Raw genomic sequence first — 21,842 nt, 5'->3', positions numbered from 1 at the left:
AAGAGTAGTATAATAATAATATATAAAAAGGAGGGAGGGACATGGAGAAAAAGAAAATGTGGCAGCACCTTTAAAAAAACTGTTTTTTATTTTAGTATAAGCTTTCATGGATAAAAACCTACTTCTTTGGATGCAGGCCTCAGGTATAAAGCATATTTATACACATGTATATGCTATCCTATGATAGCAATGCCACCCTATACTCTACACTGGATGAACAAACAGGGAGGACTCCATGCAAGAGGATTAATGGGCACAAATCTGGCCTAAGAAATGGCAATACCCCCAAAATGGCATAATATTTCAGTGTCCAGGAAGACATACAGCAAGGGATTTAAAGGTTGCAGTCCTTGAACAAGGAAATTACAAAGGAAAACTATAAAGAGAAACAGCTGAATTGAATTATATTCACAAATTTCAACACATTAGCAGAGGTATGAACAAGGACACTGACTTTATGGAACTCTACATATATGAATACAAATGGTGTTGCTAATGCACATACAGTGGTACCTCGGGATACGAAATACCCAGGTTACGAAATTTCCGGGATACGAAAAAATCCCATTGGAAATAATTGTTCCGGGTTACGAATGTTTTTTCGGGTTACGAAAAATTTTTTTGGTGCTTTTCGGCGCTTTTTCGCACGAAACGCAGCTTTTCCCCATTAGCGCCTATGGCATTTCGGCTTACGAAGGCTTTTCGGGTTACGAAAGCGGCCGCGGAACGAATTAATTTCGTAACCCGAGGGAGCAGTGTATAACAAAAAAGATATTCTCAGAGAAAGCTTTCAACCCAGGGAAACTAAGGTGCGTTACAGACGGCCCAGAAGGGGCCGTCTCGCGCCGCCGCCGGTTGCAGCGTCCAGGAACCGCAGCAGCCAAACGGCGCTGTTCCCGGACATTGCCGAGAAGGAGCGCAAAAATTATGCTCCTTCTTGCTCCCCGGAAGAGACGCCGCGAGGCGCTAGTCGTGCACTCATGGCGTCATTTCCGGGGCACAACGTGCGGACGCAGAGCGTCCATTATGTCAAGATGGTGGCGTCCGTGTGGAACGGCCACCGCCATTTGTTACGGACAGAGTCCGTAACAGGATTAGGGGCGTCTAGAAGAGACGCCCCTTTTTTAAACTGGGACGTCCTGAGGACGTCCCAAATGGCGGTATGTAACCCACCTAAATTTCAGTAACAAGATTATTGCTTTCACACATCAACACTAGCTGACTGTAAAGATCTGGAAGATATGTATCCTCTCTCCCAGCCCTTTGAAAAAATAGGGCAAGGAACATCATTTGCATCTTTCTTACTTCCATTACATTTTATCCCAGCTCTGCAACTGTATAAATATGATTTTTATACCTGAGACCTTAATGCCACTCAGTACTGCATCTGAAGAACTTTCGGTTTATATCAACAAAAGCTCATGCTAAAATAAAGATCAGTTAGTTTTAAAGATGCTGCCATGTTTATTTTTCCCCTCCTCCCACTTCCTCCATTTTATGCTGCAAGAGACTAACACGGCTACTTCTTCTTTAAAAAGTAAAATAAAATACCACAATAGATGGTGGTGTTTTTTTTAAATGAGACATTCACAGTAACAAACTCGCTCTCGTGTATCGAAGCCCAGCTGAAGGGAGGGCACAGTTTGGCTGGCCTTTAGGAATAGGTAATTGATGGTTCTCTTTTGCAGGACAGATGCTGAGATGTTAGGACTCAAGTTCTTTCATTTTCTCTCTCTTCATTGCTGCTTCTCCCTTTTGCACACACAACAGGCACTGCAGGCAATTGCTGTTCACCTTCCATGATCAGGTATGGATGTTTTCTTCCCTTTCCAGGAGTTTTTTTTTTTAACCTAACCTATACTGTTACGTATGGATTTTGTGCAACTGACCTTGGATGTGGCAGTTAAATGGGAAAGAATAATAGAATCATTGAATTGTAGAGTTGGAAGAAGCCCCGTGGGCCATCCATTCCAAACCCCTGCCTGCAGGAACTCAAAATCAAAGCATCCCCGACAGATGGCCATCCAGCCTCTGTTTAAAAAAACATCTCTCCTCCAGGCTAAACATTTCCAGCTCCCTGAGTCTCTCCTCATAGGGTATGGTTTCCAGACCTTTCACCTTTTTGGTCATCCTCCTCTGGACATGTTCCAGGTCACTGGCAAGTATGCCAGTGATTTTATGTGATTTTAAATTATATTTTATATTGTGTATATTTTGTGTGATTTTCTATATAGATATTTTAATTGTTTGATATTGATTACAGAACATGGCCACATAGCCCAAAAAACCCACAAAAAAACATGGATGCCGGCCATGAAAGCCTTCGACTTCATAAAGTTCAATAGTTAATCAAAATGGACCTTTAGTACCCATCTCTGTTGTCAGGTCTCATTATTTCCTAGTCAGTGAGCAATTATTTCAGTTTCTAATAAATTATAAAAAAAATAATTTTAATAAACTCTGTTTTTGTTGTTGTTTTTTTTAAAGATATATAAAAGAACAAAGTGACAGGGAGACTTTGGAAGAAGTAGACTTTCTTTAAAAAAAAATACCATAGGTTACACAGGTTGACTCCAGAATCCTACTGAAGCTCCAGTCAGTAATAAAACCAATTTGTATTGGTGTGAAATAGGCATGAAACAAAGGTGATTTCCAAACAACAGAGATACTAAAATTCAGTAGTTTATGATATATTATGCCGAATACTTACTGTACGAACACCCAAAAACTTCAACCCTCAGGCCTATATTTCCACCAGGATTCCATTTCAGAGGAATAAAGCGAACAAATCGAGCCTTAACAGAGTGAAGAAACTTGTGCTGTACCACACTGTCAGCATTGGTGTTCCCTTGGAAGACCTGCAAAGAGAAAGAAGTTTGTGTAATTTTGCTAAAAGAGAAATAGCATGCAATTCTTTTTAACCCCCCCAAAAAAACACAGATGACTCGTTCAAATATTGGTGCTCACAGCCAAACACATGTAACAGGTTTATGCTCTATTTCTCATCACTCTTGCTGACTAAGAAGTTCAGTGTATGGAGCACATAGGTCAAATAATAAAATCTAAGAAATATAATCACTCTTTAAGAATACCTGGTCAGGATCATCAAAGGAGAATGTTACTGCACCACCTTGATAGATGGCCATCCAATCTGTATAAACACCCATAGCACCTTTCTACTGAAGTCTACCCTTTTCCACTGATGAATAAATTATAGTGCTGGAATTTTTCTCTAGAGTTTAGCCAAAATTTGGTTCACTGCAGTTTCCTTCCATTGATTCTCATTACGCTCTCTGGAGCAACAGAGATGATATTTGGTAGACTACTATTTCTACTACTGAACTTAACTTCTCCAGGCTAAACATATCCATCTCTCTGGACTGTTCTTCCTAGGACCTGGTGTCTACTTGAGTGTTGGTAGGAATTGTGCAATCCTGCACATGTTGGTGGATGGCAACTTCCAGCATTCCTCACCATTGGATCTGTGCGCCAGGGCTGATAGTTGCAGTCCAGCAACATCTAGAGGAGTACATGACTTTCCACTGCAATAGAGGTTGAAAATTTACTTTAAAAAGTTAATGGCTGCAGTCAGATGTCTACAAAACAAGATGTGTTCTGATTACATTTTTGATTTTAAATCCTCATCCAAATTGACTTTTTTTTTTAAAAAAATTGCAATGCAATTGCATGAGTTCTCAGTTATTTTCTGACTTCATGGCAATTCTACTGTATTGAGAGTTAATTGTGGGATCAGGGTTAGGGTTAGTTAACGATTTATCTAACACATCCCCCTCCAAACCCACACATATAACAAGTGGTTGAAAGGGGGGACTGACAATGTCATGAAATATCTACATTGTAGGTTTAATTCTGTGTGAATCTTACAACAAAACAGGTTGGGGTATTGATATGGATCATAAGGCCAATGAATGACTGGCACTTTTCTCAATAGTGATTACTGGGAAAATTGTTACATACACACACACACACGAAAATGCAAATGCTACCCTGTAGTACAAAACAAACTCTTGTCCTATTTACCTAATCATCAACTCAACATCCACAACAGAGCACAAAGCAGCAGGAGTAGGTGAAACATTAAACAAAACTTAACAATATGCTACTCTTTCTTCAACACTTAGGGAGGCTTTACACCTCATAACTATAAAAGTAAACAAAAGTTAGCTACATCATGAAAGGTATACAGCTATGCTTTTTTATGTTATAATCACAATATAAAATTGTTATACCATGACTATTATGAAATGGAAAACTACATGTAGGTAATTGCATTAACTTTGGTTTCTGCAACCTACATTATGATAGTTGGTTTGCTCAGGACATTCCATTTTCTTATTCTTATTCTTAATTTAATGTGGTGCCCAGGACTGTTCATAGTACTCCAGAGGTGGTCTGGCCAGAACAAAATAGGTCTATTGCACTTCTTCAGATCTGAAACTATGCTTCTCTAAAGACTACAGTTTGAATCTTACTGGTCAATTTCATCTAGAGTAGACTCATTGAAGCAGCTGTTGAACAATAAGTCAACAGATCAGTAAATCTTATTAATTTAATGGATTTATTCTAGTTAGATTATCTCCTTTAGGTTTTTGGTGTTTTTTGTGGGGAGGGGTCAGTTGATATACCACAAAAGTATATAGTTCCTCATAATGAGATCAGATTTGTCTTTCAATAGCTTGACCATCCCTGGCTCTCATTTCCCTTGTCATAAATATGCCTCGGTTTCAAAAGGAATCTGTTGTTCAGCTTTGTGGATACATGCACTGGTTAATAGTTTTTAAAGTCTAAAACCTCCTTAAGCATATGTTAGTATTTCTACAGGATTCTGTAACAGATTAATTACAAACAGTGCAAGATCTAATTTTGAAATGAGCTTGATCTCTTGTATTACTAACACTGCTATAAAGGAAATCAGAAAGCAGGTACTCTTCTGGAGTATCTAAAGAGTATTTGATGGGGTGGTTAGGTCTCTCCTAAGCCCTTAAATTTTCCATTTAGTAGATGCATAATAATGACACATCATACTGATTTCATTGCTTAAATATGAGGGTTAAAGAGATCCACATATCTATGTAATCAGAAATGAGATATAAAGGTTTTCCTCCAGACACGTAATTAGAGCTCAGGGCTGTGTAGAAGCCATAAAAATCTGCCACAATGTTCTCACGACTGCACCTATCAATATCAGCATCAATTCAATCTATTAGGAGTGTCTGGTGATATATAACTACAACAAGATGTTATCCTCTCTGTGTAATCAATAAGTCAGTTTTCAACAATGCCTCTGTTGTGTACACCAGCTGAGAAATAGAAAAGATGGGGAATCCTCCATTGCTTTTAAGTATCTACCTTTAGGAAAGCAGGTGTAACAAGTGATCAGAACCTCATAGCTATAGATGTAATGGAAATGTTAGGAGGTAAAGGAATCCCTGGAACAGACTGTCTGCTCATCAAGGCATAATAAATGAAACTGTAACATCAGGACAAGGCTGATGTTAAAGTTTCTATCTCACTTGATAGCCTCGGGATGGCTAGCAGCAATGTATTTACACATCTCCACAAGCTGGCTACCATAATGACCACAGTGATTATCTTTTCTCCCACTTTATTAGGCAGGTAATGGGGTAGGTTTGAACTGTAAGTGGAAAGAAGCAGTGTTGGCACACAAACATGACTAGTGAGATGGCAGACTGGAGGTTAACTACTTTCCAAAGGGAGTTTCTTGAAGAGGTAGCTAATGCTTTCTCTTCTGTCAAAGTCACATAGGTGATCTGAACTGAAAGAGAGAAAAAAAAGTAAAAACTAGGAAAACTCAGCACTACAGATGTTCTAAATTTGCATTACTGAATGGCTCAGAGCAAGAGAGATCAGATGCAAAGCCCTGCCCACTGCAATCCACTGAACAGATCTCATCCACTTTGTACCTGCTAAATGATACTGACACCATCTGCTAAACTGTACATTTTAAAGACTAATTAATTTCAAGGACATTTAGTGAAGGTGTAGTATTTGTGGCTCTGGCAAACTTTGCCAAAAGAGTCATTTTGATGATTATGATATTGACAGTGACTTTAAGAACCAGGCCCACCAAGCTGCCTGCATCTTGTGAAACACTATATATTGGGTATGCAAGTGCATTAATCGTCCTTAATTGTTACTCACTGGTTCAGAACTTTGAAAGGAAAGTGGATGGGTGTTGAATTATACAGTCAACATGCTTGTTTTTATGAATCAGTGTAACCTATTGGTTTAAGTGTTATACTAGGCTCTGGGAGACCAAGATTTACTTGAACACCCTTACTTGGCCACAGAAATCCACTGAATGGCCTTGGACAAATCACACTCTCTCAACCTCAGAGGAAAAAAATATCAAACCCTCCCTAACCAAACTTGCCAAGAAAACCCAGTGAGAAGGTCATCTTAGGGTTACCACAATTTGGAAATCACTTGAAGGAACACAACAAACAAACAAAATGCTTGTTATCAGAATGGATGAAGCCATGTTGGAGAGGCAGGCTTATTACTGTAACAATTGTTGGTGGGGATTTCTCTCCTTGCTCTTTCAATGTACCCTGCATCTCCATAAATAACTATTTTATCTCCTAAAGCGATTAAGAGTGGCACAGCCTCTTACTAATGACAGTTATTCCAAGGGCAGTGTGTATTTCGTCTTGGATAAGAAATTACCAGTCATTCTCTTAAATGGGAAAGCAAAAGTCCATGGTAATCACTAGAGCAGTGAAACCTTTAGAGACTGAGTGCCCAAACTCAGTGGCATTCCCACACTGGCTGTCACCTGGGGGGGAGGGACTTCTAGGGGTGGGACTTCTGCCTTCCACGGGGGAAAGACATCTGGGGAGAAAACCCAAGGCACACTCTCACCCTCAGGCTAACAATAGCAAACCCCTCTCTGATGAAATTTGCCAAGAAAACTCCATGATAGTTTCACCTTAGAGTCGCCGTAAGTCAAAAACAACTTGAAGGCACAACACACACATAACTGATGCTATCTCAGCCTCAGAGGATGACATTGGATATCCCTCTCTAATGAGGTTTACTACATAGTTTCACCTTAGGGTCACGAGGAACTGGAGCTTGAAAGGAGGGGAGCGTGCTCTGAGCCCATAAGTTGGAAATGACTTGGAGGACACAACAACATCAACAATAAGTATAATGAAGCACATAAGGCACAGCACAAGAACAAGAACAAAGAGAGCCAGTGGTTTGAGCCTGCAACTCTGGAAACCAGAGCTCGAATCCCACCTCAGCCATGAAACCCACTGCAAGACTTTGGGCAAGTCACTCTCTCTCAGCTTCAGAGGAAGGCAACGGCAAACCTCCTGTGAAGAAATTTTGCCAAGAAAACCCCATGGATAGCCTCACCACACCTCACAAAACTACAGAATCCCATAGCATAGCAATGGGCCATCCGGACAGAAGGGTCAAGGCTTCCACCCAGAAGTGTGACTTCCACCCAAAAGCACCATGCACTGCCCATTCTTGTTGAGGTTCAGTTTTCCATGGGAGAACTGGGCCACACATTCCTCTCCTCCCCTGCTTGCCATGGCCCATTTCTCCCGCAGGATACTGAGCCCTGATAAGGAGCCAGGCCAAGTGCATGTGCCTGGCAGTCCCTGCCCCTACTTGTTGTGGCTTCCATGTGCCCTCAGAGACAGCTTCACATGCCAGAGAGGGCACACATGACACAGGTTTGCCACCATGGCTCTAGAGTGAAAGGATGGAAAAATCTGTTCCCTGGTTTGTTGAGTGTAGAGTAGGTAGCTTTTCCTTTTCTTCAACAGCATTTAGAATTTACATTTCTATACCATTTACAAGTGAATTCAGCACTCTCTAAGCAGTCTACAGTCTATAAGTCAATTGCCCCCAACAAGCTGGACTATGAAAGAATGGAACCACAAAAGGATGGAAGACTGAGGAGCATTACATACGCGCACAAAGTACATCCCCAGGACGTACTAGGGTTAGGAAGGGGCGTCACTTCCTGACACCCCTAACCCTACTACGGACTGGGTCCGTACAAAATGGCAGCGCCCATTCCACACGGGGGCCGCCATTGCTACATCATGACCACGCTGCCTCCAAACGGGGTGGCGCGGAAGTGACATACAGTACTGGGCCCGTGTGAGGGCGCCTGGGGCGCCCTTTCCGTGGCCCCAGAAGGAGCTCCGTTTCAGAGCTCCTTCCACCTTTGTGTCGCTGGGCACAGCCTTTACATGGCTGCGCCAGCAACACAGAGCAGAAAGGGGCCAAGCAGCCCCTTTCTCCTCCTCCCCGCTGCCGCCGGGTGTCCTTGGGGCTTGAAGCCCCAAGGACACCCCTTTCCAGGCCGTGGGGAAGCGGCAGCATGGAAAGTGGCGGATCGGAGCCTCAGAGGCTGCTGTTGTGGCAGCCGAGGCCCCGATCCGGTGGGGAAAGGGCCGGATACAGGCCGCCCCAAACGGGCGGTCTGTAACATGACTGAGTCAATCTGTAGCCCTCTGGGATCACATTCACAATATTGTGGCTTTTGTACATTTTGTTCAACAAAAGTAGCCAAGTGAATTCCAAAAGTAGCCAAGTGAATGCTAAGAATTCAAGGAAATCTACTAACAACTGAAACCATTCCCCTTGACAACTTGCAAAATCCTAGACGATGATGTTACAGCCTACTGGGTGATATGTGTGTGCGTATGTGTCTTCAAATTGCCTGTCAACTTATGGTGACTCGATTAATTTCATAGGGTTTTCATAGGCAAGGAATCCTCAGAGGTGGTTTTCCCAGTTCCTCCCTTTGATAGAGAGCCTACAGCACCCAGAATTTGTTGGTGGTCTCCTATCCAAGTACTAACCATGGTTGACTATTATTATTATTATTATTATTATTATTATTATGCTTTATTTATATTGCACTGTAGATTTACACAGTACTGTGCATACAAACAATAAAATAGATAAAGTAAACCTGCCCAAGGCGTACTATCTAAGAAATAATAGCATAATACATATAAATAATAAATAACAATACAGGAAAGGGTACAATAAAGTAAAGCAGGCAACAAATTAAAAACATCAAAAAACAAATAATAGTCACGCAATGCCTGGGAATGCTTCTCTGAACAGGATGGCCTTCAACACAGTTTTGAAACTGGTTAAAGAAGTGATGAGCTGTGTTTGTGGGGGAAGGAGATTCCAGGAGTGAAGGGCAGCAAGTTAAAAGGGATGAATCCAGGACGGGGCAGTGAAAATTCTAGGCTGAGACAGCAGACCTTGACTATTAGAATGGAGGGCAAGAGTGGGAAGGTAAGGAGAAAGAAGGTTAGATAAATAAGGAGGGGCCAGCCCATGCCGGGCTTTAAAAGTCAACAGCAAAAGCTTATAGTGAATACGGAAGGGGAAGGGGGGCCAGTGAAGGGATGATAATAGAGGAGAAACAAGGTCAAAGTGGCGAGCAGATGTAATAATGTGTGCAGCTGAATGCTGGACAGAAATTAAAAGGTGGAGGTGTGAGAGAGGAAGCCCTGCCAGAAGGAAGTTACAATAATCTAGTTGCGAGATGACCAGAGCGTGGATCAGAGTCTTGGCAGTAGAGGCCAAAAGAAATGGACAGATTTTTGCAATATTGTAGGGAAAGAATCTATAGGCCTTGGTTGTGGCCTGGATCTGGGGGATACACGACAGAGAAGAATAAAAAATGAAACCAATACTGCGGGCTTCCTGGACCGGTTGAATAAAGATGTCGTCAACAGAAACAGAAAGGGAGTATTGGAGGGAGGGCTTAGGTGGAAAGACAAGAAGCTCCATCTTGGACATGTTGAGCTTCAAATGCCGATGGCGCATACACTGAGAGACAGCTGTAAGACAAGATGAAACTTGCTGTTCAAGCCGCGGAGAAAGGTAAGCTGAGTGTCATTGGCATACAGATGATAGGAAAAACCAAAAGAGCTGATAAGTTTTCCTACGGACAGTGTGCAGAGAGAAAACAAAAGGGGACACAAAACAGAGCCCTGATTAACTCCAACATATAAAAGAAGAGAAGATGAGGTCTGACCACCCATGACCACTGTAAAAGATCTATTTGACAAATAAGATCTAAACCAGTCAAGAACAGAGTCTGAGAACCCAAGGTCAGAAAGTATGTCATCTAGAAGACCATGGTCAACAATGTCAAAGGCCGCAGACAAATCAAGAAGAGTGAGAACAGAGTAAAAGCCATTCGCCTTGGCCCATAAAAGATCATCCGAGATCTTAGTGAGAGCCATCTCTGTAGAATGCTGTGGGCAGAAACTGGACGGAAAGGGATTGAGAATGGAGTTGGCTTCAAGAAACTCAAGACAGCGAAAATAAATGACCCATTCCAAAATCTTAGAAAGAAAAGGAAGAAGAGAAATCGGACGATAGCTAGACAATGAAGAGGGGTCAAGAGAAGGTTTTTTCAGAATAGGGAAAACTAAAGCCTGTTTAAAGACCGTAGGGAAAGAACCTGTAGAGAGAGAGAGAGATTAAAGATATAGAGAAGCACAGGTAGAAAAGAGGGAGCTATAGAAATTAGAAGAAGAGTAGGAATTAGATCAAGAGAACAAGTTGCAGGTTTGGAAGAGTTCAGTAGTGTAGTGAGTTTATCCAAAGAAATAGGAGGAAACATAGAAATTTTTTAGGCGAGAATGATAGAAGATTAGTAGAAGAAGAAAAATTGGGAGGGACTATCTCAGAGAGAATAGTGGTAATTTTTGAGATGAAATAGTTAAAAATCATAAGGAGAGAATGATGAAGAGACAGGAGGAGAGGGAGGTTTAAGCAAAGAGTTGAAGGTGGGGGAAAAAACGCTGCGGGAACCTCTCATTGGTGCAGATCAATGATGTATAACAATTCTGTTTTGCCATGGACAGGGTGCATGAAAAGGAAGGGAGAACAAGTTGGTAATGAATAAAATTCGCTCACTCCCTGGACTTTTTCCAAAGGCATTCAGCTGCTCGAGAGCAGGACCGGAAAAACCTAACAATGGGAGTAAGCCAGGACTGATGCCTAGTCATAGAAGAAGATGTGTGTACAGATACAGGGGCAAAGCTGTCAAAAGTTGAAGAAAGAATGGAATTAAATAAAGACATTGCTGGATCAGCAGAGTCCCCAAGATTTAGAGAAGAAAGAGATGAATTCAAGGTCTGACTGAGATGGTTAGAATTAACAGAGTGAAGATTGCAAAAATAGCATTGAACAGTATGGCGAGGAGGTGGAGTATAAGTAAGAGTAAAAAATATTAAATGATGAACAGATAATGGAAAGTCAAATGCCAGGTAGTCAGAAATGACACACTTTGCAGCAAGAACTAGGCCAAGAACTAGACAGTGACCGAAAGAATGAATTGAAGAGTTGGAATGTGGCTGAAAACCAAAAGAAGCTAAGAGAGAGCTAAAGTGAGATGTTATAGGATTACTGGAATTGTCAAAGTGGATATTAAAGCCACCTAGGATCAAAGTGGGAACTGCATCTGAAAGAAAAAATGTCAGCCATGACTCAAGGCTGAGAGGGACTGGGTAGCAGAACCAGGAGGGCGATAGATAACTGCAATCCAGAGCTGTAAAGGAAAAAAAAATAGTCTAATAGAATGACTCTGCTTAGCTTCCAAGATCAGATGAGATCTGGTGCCTTTAGAGCAGGGGTAGGCAACCCTTTTGAGCCGGGGGCCGGGTTGCTGTCCCTCAGACAACTGGGGGGCCGAAGCCAAAAAAATAAACAATTAAATAATTTTTAAAAATTAAATAAATAAATAAACCGGGACAAATGTAGGACAAAAATTTCAAATGGAGGGCACTTTTTAAATAAAAAATGGAGGACACGCAAAAAAATTTGCTGATTTTTAAAAAAATGTTAAGATAAATGCATGTTTCTGAGGCTTCTATAGACAATTGCCCCACCATGCCCCTCGCGCGAGACGCCAAAGGCCCCGGCGGCAATCGGTGGCAGGACTGGGCTGGGGCCGGTCCCAAGGCCTCACCGGGCCGCATCCGGCCCGCGGGCCGCAGGTTGCCTACCCCTGCTTTAGAGTATTTAGGTAAAGGAATCCCAGAGGCTTAATGTAGTAAATAGATTAAAAAATAGTTTTCATTGTAATAGCACAGTTAGACAAGAAAAGTACATCTCCTGGGGAACAACTGATTCAGGTAGTGTTTGCAACCCTAACCCTAGAAAGCTTTTTGTTAACATGGATTTTGGCTTAATGCCAGTGAAGTGTGATGATTAAAATGTCAGACTAGGAGTTGGGGGAAAGAACCAGTTTCAAATTCCCACCCAGACATGAAAGTCACTCTGCTATCTTTGGCCAGTGAGTATCTCTCAGCTTAATCTATCTCACAATTATTTAATGCCAATAATGGAAATGAGTATATAACATACAGTTAGTTCCTCAGAGGAAGAACAAGGTACAAATGGGATAAATAAATAACATTAGATAACCATGTGAAAAGTTTCCTCACTAATGCTTTGTAGTTTTTCTGGCTACCGGTACAGGGAATTATTGTTTCCTTCTAATCATGTGGTTCATGATTTGATGTCAGAGGTGGCTAGTGCCACCTCTACTCTCTCTTCTCCTGAAATCTTCTCCTCTTCTGAACCACAGAATTCTCCTTCAGTTGTTGCTTTGGGAGTCCAGTGCAGCCCCTGTGATACCAGAATATTATCCATTGGCTGATTAGAAATATCTGATATCTGGTCTTTTCTTTTTGCATCTGGTGCCCTCTAACACTATACAGCTATAGCACTGTCATCCCATTTTAACCAACATGGCTGCATCTTATGGAATCATGGGGTTTGTTGTATGGTCAAAGGCAGAATAGGAGCTCTTTGACTAAAAATTTAGAGTTTCCCCTTCTACATTGCAGATCCCAGAATTCTGTAGGATGGATTCATGTCAGTTAAAGAGGAATCACAGCACTACAGTTATGTAGTATGACAGGCCCCCTGGCCACACCAGATAAAAAACATTTGGTTGTTTGGGCAGTTGCATATGAATGTATTATATGGACTGATTCCATCTGTCTTTCTGAAGTTTTGTTCTACACAGCTTTAGGAAGAGTGGCTAGATCTTGAAGCTGGCATTTTCTATTTATGGGGGAGAATGCCTTCTCTGACAATATTATTCTCTGATATTTTGTATACTTTATGAGGATATGATAAAATGTATGTCAGATTATCTAGTCTATGCCAAATGAAACACTCTCTGCACTCCTTATATTCTGTGAGAAATATCATACTGATAATGTCAAGGGTTTTTCCCCCCATGGTTTTAAAAAGGTACTGAGTAGTGATTGAATACAGGATGCTATTTCTAAAATTTACTTTTATTTGTTGTTAGGAGTCTTGGAAAATACATGCAGTAGTGCAGATAGTTAACTGGTTCATTTATCTGTAGTCACAGTAAAGAGCTGGCCGTTTTTAAACAGAAACTGAAAAAATAGTCTGCTCAGCTGGGGAGAAGAGTCCATGATAAGATACAGCCTTCCACATGAGTGCATTTTAATTGTGTGGCTCAGTCAAGCAGAAACACACCCATCATGAGATGCTAAATTACACAACTTCTCTGCTTCAAGCCCCCCTCCCCCATATAAATATTTGCTTGTTGAAAAAGGCCACTAGACTTTAGCACTCAAAGTCTGTGATATTCTTCCAAAGTGATAAATTTACGTTTTGTGGCAATATACAGTTGATGTTATGATCATAGGTGTCATTTAGGCTGCAATTCCTAGGTATACTTGTGTTGAAATAAACTGTACTGAAATCAGAGGCAGGTCCAAAATGCACAGGCCAAATAAAGTGACTTCCAGCCAATTTGGGAGTGTGACATTTAGGTGATGCACAGCTTAAATCTGCTCCTGCTGGTGACTGCTTGGGACTGTAGCAGCACAGTTCCCACAGTCCCAGCACAGCCTGTGTGCTTTGGCCCATAGTTGTGTTAGTCTGAATATCGTTATGCAAAGGGATCTTATAGCACCTTTGAGACTAACTTTGCAAAAGAAGTTGTAGCATAAGTTTTCGTAGACTTGGTAAGCTTTTCGTAGGATAAGTGTATCATAAATTTCTTTTGCACAGTTGGTCTCAAAGGTGCAACAAGGTCCTTCTGTATTTAAATCAATGGCATATAATTTCAAGCACTATTGGTTAACAGTGTATAATCTGATTTCAGCATGTCAATCAGGTTGATCAGGAAAAAAATCAGTTTTGCCTTGGTGCAAATACGTATGTGCAGCTAACGAGATGGACAAGGACAACCTCTTTAATATTCCTACCTAAAATTCACAAACTAGCAAGTGAATTATTTAGATGGCAAGAGTCTTGAGGCAGACTCAGCACAACCTTCGCCATGCCACTTTATTTATTTAGGTATTTATATCCCGCCCTTCAGCCCTAATGGCTCTCAGGGCGGCTTACAATTATTTTTAATCAGACATTTCCCTGCCCTCAGGCTTACAATCTAAAAGACACGAAACAAAAGGAGAAGAGAATGGTGGAGGGAAAGGGGATGAGGTCCAGTGGTTCTTCTCTCCTTCTGAGGCCTGGACCAAGGCAGATGGATTGGAAGGAGGGCTCTTCACTTGAAACTTATCAGACCCCCATGTTTATCCTTAATTTCAGGAGCAATAATTTCAGGGACAGGTATGTTCATCCTTAATTTTAGGAGAATCTGAGGTCTGAGGATAAATTATAGGGTGTGTAAGTGTAAGTACAGCACTCGACTCTCCTCATGAAGTAAAAGTATTCTGAATGGAATCACACCTTGATACCCATGATGAATATGAAAACAGGAGACGCATTCTTGCCACCATTTCATTTGGTGCCTGTATTAAAGGAATATACTTTCACACAGAAATTGATGTAGATGTGGAACTTCTTTATGCAAGGTAAGATCTTGATCAGTCCAGGATGTACCCCTAGGTAAAATAGCTAAAAGTACAAATATAGAAATGGTGCCTTTACTTGACTGCTAAACAGGTGATAAGGAAGTGACATGGTCAGAATAGCACTGTTGGCTATGCACTTTGACACACCAAAAATTGGGTTGTTCACATGAGCCAAAAGGCCCAGATTTCCCCTGGTCTCATGTCAGATAATACAGGCCAAAAAACCCAGGGCAGGAATGGGCCTGACTAGATCTAGAGAAGGGGTAATTTACCCTGGTTTTCCAGCAAGTTTCCAGGAAAGTCTGTGTCAAAACCTGGCTATGCACACTCCTTACTCCTTACTTTGCCATTCTCCTTCCTTTACCATCCACTACCCTGACTGAAAAAGCCCTGTCACTGCATCTGATGTTGAAACAGGGTTGTTGGTCAAATGAATGCATCAGAATCAGTGACTGGAGGTGATGTGGGGTGGGTTCGAAGGCTTTCACGGCCGACATCCATAGATTTTTGTGGTTTTTTTCTGGCTATGTGGCCATGTTCTGCAAGAGTTTATTCCTAATGTTTCACCTGCATCTGTGGCTGGCATCTTCAGAAAATGCTGGCATGGAAATGAGTGGGGTATATATACTATGTGACCCTTGTTTGAGAGGCAATGATTTACGTGTTAATCTCTGTGCTGGTCTGTTGATTAATGGCCAGGCCTCAGGGTGGGAGGAATATGTTAGAAGGCGGTGTGTCTATTTGATTAGTGATCCACTAATTTCTCTCTCTCCCCCCCACCCCATCAGACTAGTAAATAGCTATAGCTGCAGCCCCACAGGGCTTGAAAACTTCCAAGGCAGAGGGAAGATGTGAGATTGATCAAGGACATCAGAGAATCTACCAAAGCATGAGAGATACAAGTAAACTCCCCACCCAATTGTTACAGTGTTGTAACAAGACTGGTCTATCCTGGGCACTGCCTTTCTTACCCTGTAAGCAAACATGAGTTTCCTGGATAATACATGGTAAACAAAGCTGATCTTATGTTTCCTCTCTTTACTTGGATATATAGCCCACTGAATTTGAGTTCTGAATATAGATACTGAGCAAGATAGTGACAATAACTGGAAAAACAAATCAGTAAATAAGCCAGCATCCACTCAAAGCATGCATCTCATCATTTCTTCCCTTGTTCTGTTTCACATGGCTCTAGAATGGAAAGAACATTGGAAAATAATTGAAAACATGATCAAAAATGTATTTCCCAAATGTTGGGAAACTCTGGAAGGCAAAATGTGAACTGATTAGAATCTTTATCATCCTGGAGCTATTCTACCCAAACTTCATATGTATAATTTGCTGTGGAGAAATTGCTGCTTTCTGCACTGAAAATGCCGTTTTCTGTTCAAATATGCCACATATAAATTTTGCACAGAAGACTCCATCTATTGTATTTTCTATACAGACATCATGCATGTAGAACATACTCCAAACTGCAAACAGGCAACTGAAAACTACCATTTCCAAAGACTTTCTTGTAGCAGAGTCAAAATTACTCATTGCTTCTTTCAAGAACTAAATTAGTAAAGAATTATATCACTATATGGCACTGTAAAAATGGGCCTACTCTTTTATGACTTATCTTCAGAAGAATTTCTTGACAGAGTGCATATGTATGATACTTTTAATTTCTTATATTTAAAATTTAGAAGTTGACATTTCTTAATGGCTGTAAGCATAAGAGGTCCACCCTCCCCAGCAAAAAACAAGAGAACACTGCATTTTTCAATAGGATGCTCTTCTTTTCTTGTTTATTAATTAATGGGATGATAAGAGTGGAGCACTTTGAGAATTATAGAATACCCAGAATAAGATTAGTGACATTAAGCAGCACAAATATTTGCACTACAGTTCCCCCAAAAGAGACACATTAAAAAAATGCTAAAATAAAGAAAGGGCAACAGTATTTTCTATTTGAACCAGTTTTGCTGAAAAAGAGGTCCTCTTTACCTCACCTTAAGACAGTATTTTGCCATCCTAGTGGTAACGACTAGCTTGCTGCATCTCTGCCATTGCATCATTTTTTAGGAATGGCAGAAAGTCTGTTTGTTTGTTCTTTTTTGCCTAACCTTTGGCATCCCTAAATACATATATAAGTATCAAATAGCCAGAGCATTATGTAAGAAATCTGATTCTCTTTAGCTGTGTAGTATTGCTGTGATCTCAAAGAAATGGGATTCTATATTCAGTTTGGCTACTGCCTTTGAGCTAAGGGTATAAATCCCTCAAATATATCTTTTAAAATGTCAGTGCAGAGTGGTAAACCATGCTGAGATGCAATAAAACATACTTTATAACTATTATTAATATTAATGTTACAGAAACATTACAAAACCATTTAAGTCATAAAATCTACGCCATATAAATATAAAATGCCTCTCTGTCTCTCTCTCTCTGCCCCCCCTCCCCTTACATCACAAACCCTTTATATCAGGTTCACCCAACAATTATCTTCAATCAAATGTGTCTCAATCTCTTTAGATTTAAAATTTTAGCACATTAAGATATGCATATTTTTCTGGGTTCACCTCAGCTAGATTCACCTTTGCTAATAAAGTGGAATGCAGATCCAGTAGTATTCAAATTCTTTATCTTTATATTTTACATAAATTCCATGCATCCCTGCATGTCCTGGATTAAACTAGTACAACTAACAATGCAAAAAATATGTTTATTGTCTAGCAATAATGGAAAGCAGTGTCTTTCTATATTAAACATCATCAAGAAGTGCTTAGCCAGATAGCATGATATTTGTTGATTCTGGTAATTTGCCAGCTATGAGTGAGGCCTTTTTGTTATTCCATGCTACAATGATCTCAAACTATGGTGTTTATCAGACGAGCTCTTAAAGAGGTACTATTCCAGTGTGACTCCTCTAGCTGCCTCCTGTTGCATGCTGGGATTGGCAGTTTTAAGGAGCTGAACTTCTCTGCCTGAGAATTCTAAATACCCCTCCTTAAAACTGCCAATCCCAGCATGCAACAGGAGGCTGCTAGAGGAATCACACTGGAATAGTACCTCTTTAAGAGCATAGTGTGATAAACATCAAAGATTCTGACTTCATTATCTTACTTCATTTTCACAGGTAACAGTATGACCTCACCTCTGCTCAAAGCTGCAAAATAACACTATATGAAGCAAGCATATAGGAGGGCTAACTTGACTTCAGCCCCATTGTGAAAAAGGAGAATTGGGAAGGCTACATTGTGATGGAATAAAACAGACGCTTGAACACTTGATGTTCCTAATGAACATTCAACACTGCATTATCAGGGAAACCTTTACAATTACTAACTTTCTTTCTGTAGATACATTCTTTCCAACAACTTTCAGATGAAAACTGGACTATTTCTGACCAAGCAACCCCAGAGTTTAGTCGAAAGGCTGTAGCCAGGCAGCAAGAGCGCAAAAGTTGTTAATAAAGAAGAATGCACAAAATTACTATTTTAAGCAGAGAATCCATGTAATTTATGCACTCAGGTTACTAAAAATGTGCAGGAAAAGAAGTTGAAATCAATGGACACAATATTCTGTGTATGTATGTGCAGCATGATGAAAGACAATCTTTGTTTTATAAGAGGGGTTTTACTACCATTGAAGTCCTTGTTTTTATAAGAGGGGCTTTACCATATTCAAAGGAAAGGGAGGCTTTACTCTTTTGAAAGAGATAATAGAGTGATTGCCATCAGACAGGCTATTGAAACAAGCTTCTGACAAGTATAGTAAGTGAAACAACAACTGGTTTTGCTGCAAAGAGTAAGACTTACTTTCCTGAGATATACAGCAGAGAGTTGGAAAAGATTTAGATAACCTCTTCATGAAAGCAAGAAGAGCTGCAAGAAAAAGATGCTGAACCAACAGTAAGGTACTTTTCCCCCTTCAAAAGTGTTTGGTCAGAGGCATTACATTGGTTAAACAGTTTGCAGCTGATCAGAAGACATTAAAGTAGTTTTCAGATTGTGCTATTGGCATTTCAGGAACATTGCACTCCCAAAGTACCACAAATAAAATATTTGTGAGATAACAGTTGTACACAAGAGCTCAGAAGAAGGAGGCTTTTGGGGTGGAATGGGGTTTTTTTCTTCTTCGTTTTTGATCATATTTCTTCAAATGTGAATGATGCACTCTTATCCTTGGGCTGTATCCACTACATAAATGACTGATATTAATGGACATACACCAGTGATGCAGCATGATTGCAGCATGATACTCATGTAACCATGCCATCAGCCTGACAATGCTGGCCCAAATCTAAAATCCAAGTAGGATAAAATCAGATCACAAATGCATGTCTTGCCAGAATACTTTCAGGTGCTAAGCCACAGGACTACAACACCCAACACCATAACACCCAACAACACCTCAAAAACACTGCTGCATTTGTGTCCTGCAAGAAATAACTCTAAAAAATCCTCACTGGTAAGAAAAGGAAACTATTAACTGTATGGGTGCAACTTCCACTTCCTTCACAACACATCTTTCGATTTGTTTGTTTGTTTGTTTTGGGGGGATACTGTAACAGTGTAAGGGTATATGCACTGAATCTGCTGAAGATATTTCAAAATCACAATGAGGCCTCACCTCCCAACACACACACAATAATCAAGCAAAATTGGACAAGCAACACCCTTAGGTAATTGAGCCTAGTTAGAAATTATAAGAAGTGTATTTACATAATGAAGCACAAAATAATGACAACAGACAGAATAATGACAACTGTTGCAGCTGAGTTCTTTAAGGAATAACGAAGGTTGCATGCACTGTGTTTCATTCATACTTACATGGGAGTAATCTATACTAAACATACAGAGGGGACCTCTAAGAGATGTCAGCTACCATTTTCTGCATAGAAATGTCTTCATTCTTGCCATCAAGAATGAGATTTATGCAGATTTACATCTCTGCATTACTATTATGCGGTCCCTTATAGCTGATGATAAATCTTTTTTTATAGGAGGATCGCTGTCTCTAAACAAGCATATGTCCAATACACAAAGAGAAGTTTCATTTCCAGGACAGGCTACAGATCACTTGAAGATATGTTTGGATCATTTTAGCTGTGAACTATAAACAAGTGGTGTTTTGCCGTTACCTCCTTTATTTTTATCCTGTAGTAGAATGTTCCTATGGACTAGTTTGATCCTGTTCATCTGTTCTGTTCTATTTTTCTTTTTCTTCCGCTAGATATTGCAGTCTGTAAAATATCTTATTTATATCCACAAGTTTTGAATCCTTGTGGATAAAGTGAACTTTGGTATGGACAGAATCCAGAGACATAATAGTGTTTGGAATATCAGTAAAGCAAAGGGATCTTGTAGCACCTTTGAGACAAACTATGGGAAAGAAGTTGTAGCATAAACTTTCATAAACTTGGTCTACTTCCTCACATGCATGGACAGAACTGATGCTCAGGAAGGACCGTTCTAATTAGAATGCATAAATAGCAATCAAAATGCAAAACCTGTGGGTATGGTGAGGTGACAAGTTCAGTTTGAAAAACCTGGTGGCACAGTTGTTAAATGCCTGTTCCGCAGCCACTCACTCACGAACCACAAGGTTGTGAGTTCAATCCCAGCCAGGGGCTCAGGGTTGACTTAGTCTGGCATCCTTCTGAGATCACTAAAATAAGTACCCAGCTTGTTGGGGGAAGTTGGCTTACACATTGAACACTGCTTAGGGAGTGCATTGATAAGTGGTATAGAAATGTACTTGCTATTGCTAAGGCTGTTGAGGAACAAAAGCAGGAGAGAAGATGCTGCCTAAAGCTAGGGTGGGTGGATGATCATATGAATGGTGAAGGGAGTTTTGGACTAGTCTACATTCAGGTTAACTGCAGGGTGGAAGATACTAAAGATCTAGCATGATTTTGCTGGAGCCTCTTGCACATGAACCCAATTATTAAAGATGTTGTCAGTGAACCTAAGGCACAGAACAAGCTTTTGAAGATAGAATATGGGAAGACATTGTTCTCCATCAGCCATATAGATGTTGGCATACTTTGTGCTATTGACCTGAAGATATAAGTCCTTGTCAAAGCTGTAGCAATTGTAAGGAAGTAGAAAGAGAAAGTAGAAAGCTTGGTGGCTAAATGTATCATCTTTGTGTGAGATATTGATGTATAGTGCATCAATGTTTTCTCTAAGATTGTCAACAGATTGCAGTTGTTCAGGAAATTCTGGCCCCTGGATAATTTGGATCACTTTTGATTTGTGGTGTATATATAAAAAATATACATGTAGGCAGCCGTAGTTGTGAATGTGATATTAATGCCTAGAGCAATGGGGCAGCCAGGCTTCTCTGGTTTTGTTTCTGTTTTATACAAACAGAAGGCAGATCCCTGAGGTATATTCATGTAGATTGTGTTATGTACATCTGTAGACATTTCTTCACCAGTGTGCATAGTTTTTCCCAATATTCCTTTGCTGGATCTAAAGACAGATGCATGTAAAATGTGGTACTGGAGAGTTGTCTGTCAGACAGTTTTCTCATCAATTCAATGCTACAGTTTTCTAAAGACTTTTCCAAAGTAGATTCCTGTCCTCATGGTCATCTCTTAGAATTTAAATCAATATGTTTTACTCTCTCTCTCTCTCTCTGCCCCTCTTCTTTCTTTTGTCTTTTTTTCTTAGAACATCATAAAATAACACTTGACCTTTTTGAGGGAAAATGCTTTGTGTTTTTTTTAAAAACAGAACAATGTTTTCTATTTTGAACGTCTTTCCTGACAATTCAAAAGGAAGCCAATTTAAATCTTATGAATGCAAAATGCTCCTTTAAGGAAGCATCACCATTGATATTTCTACAGTATGATGCAGCTAGGCAATCCAAGCTACTTTCTGGATGCCCCTTAAGTGTTCTTTATTTGTCTTTTTTCATTTTAAATTGATG

At 40.3% G+C, this 21,842-nt stretch overlaps 1 protein-coding gene across 1 annotated transcript in view; it reads right to left on the bottom strand.

Annotated features, from left to right (window-relative positions):
• CNTNAP5 (contactin associated protein family member 5) overlaps window positions 1-21,842 on the bottom strand; it is a 479,983-nt gene that overhangs the window by 280,861 nt on the left and 177,280 nt on the right. Inside the window, exon 4 of the mRNA XM_042445209.1 lies at window positions 2,711-2,858. Coding sequence (XP_042301143.1) covers window positions 2,711-2,858 — 148 coding nt within the window. The remainder of the gene's footprint in view (window positions 1-2,710; window positions 2,859-21,842) is intronic.

This window comes from Sceloporus undulatus, chromosome 1 (genome assembly GCF_019175285.1).
Source record: "Sceloporus undulatus isolate JIND9_A2432 ecotype Alabama chromosome 1, SceUnd_v1.1, whole genome shotgun sequence".
NCBI lineage: Eukaryota > Metazoa > Chordata > Lepidosauria > Squamata > Phrynosomatidae > Sceloporus > Sceloporus undulatus.
The sequence above is the reverse complement of the archived record's forward strand: the minus strand, read 5'-3'. Positions and strand labels throughout refer to the sequence as shown.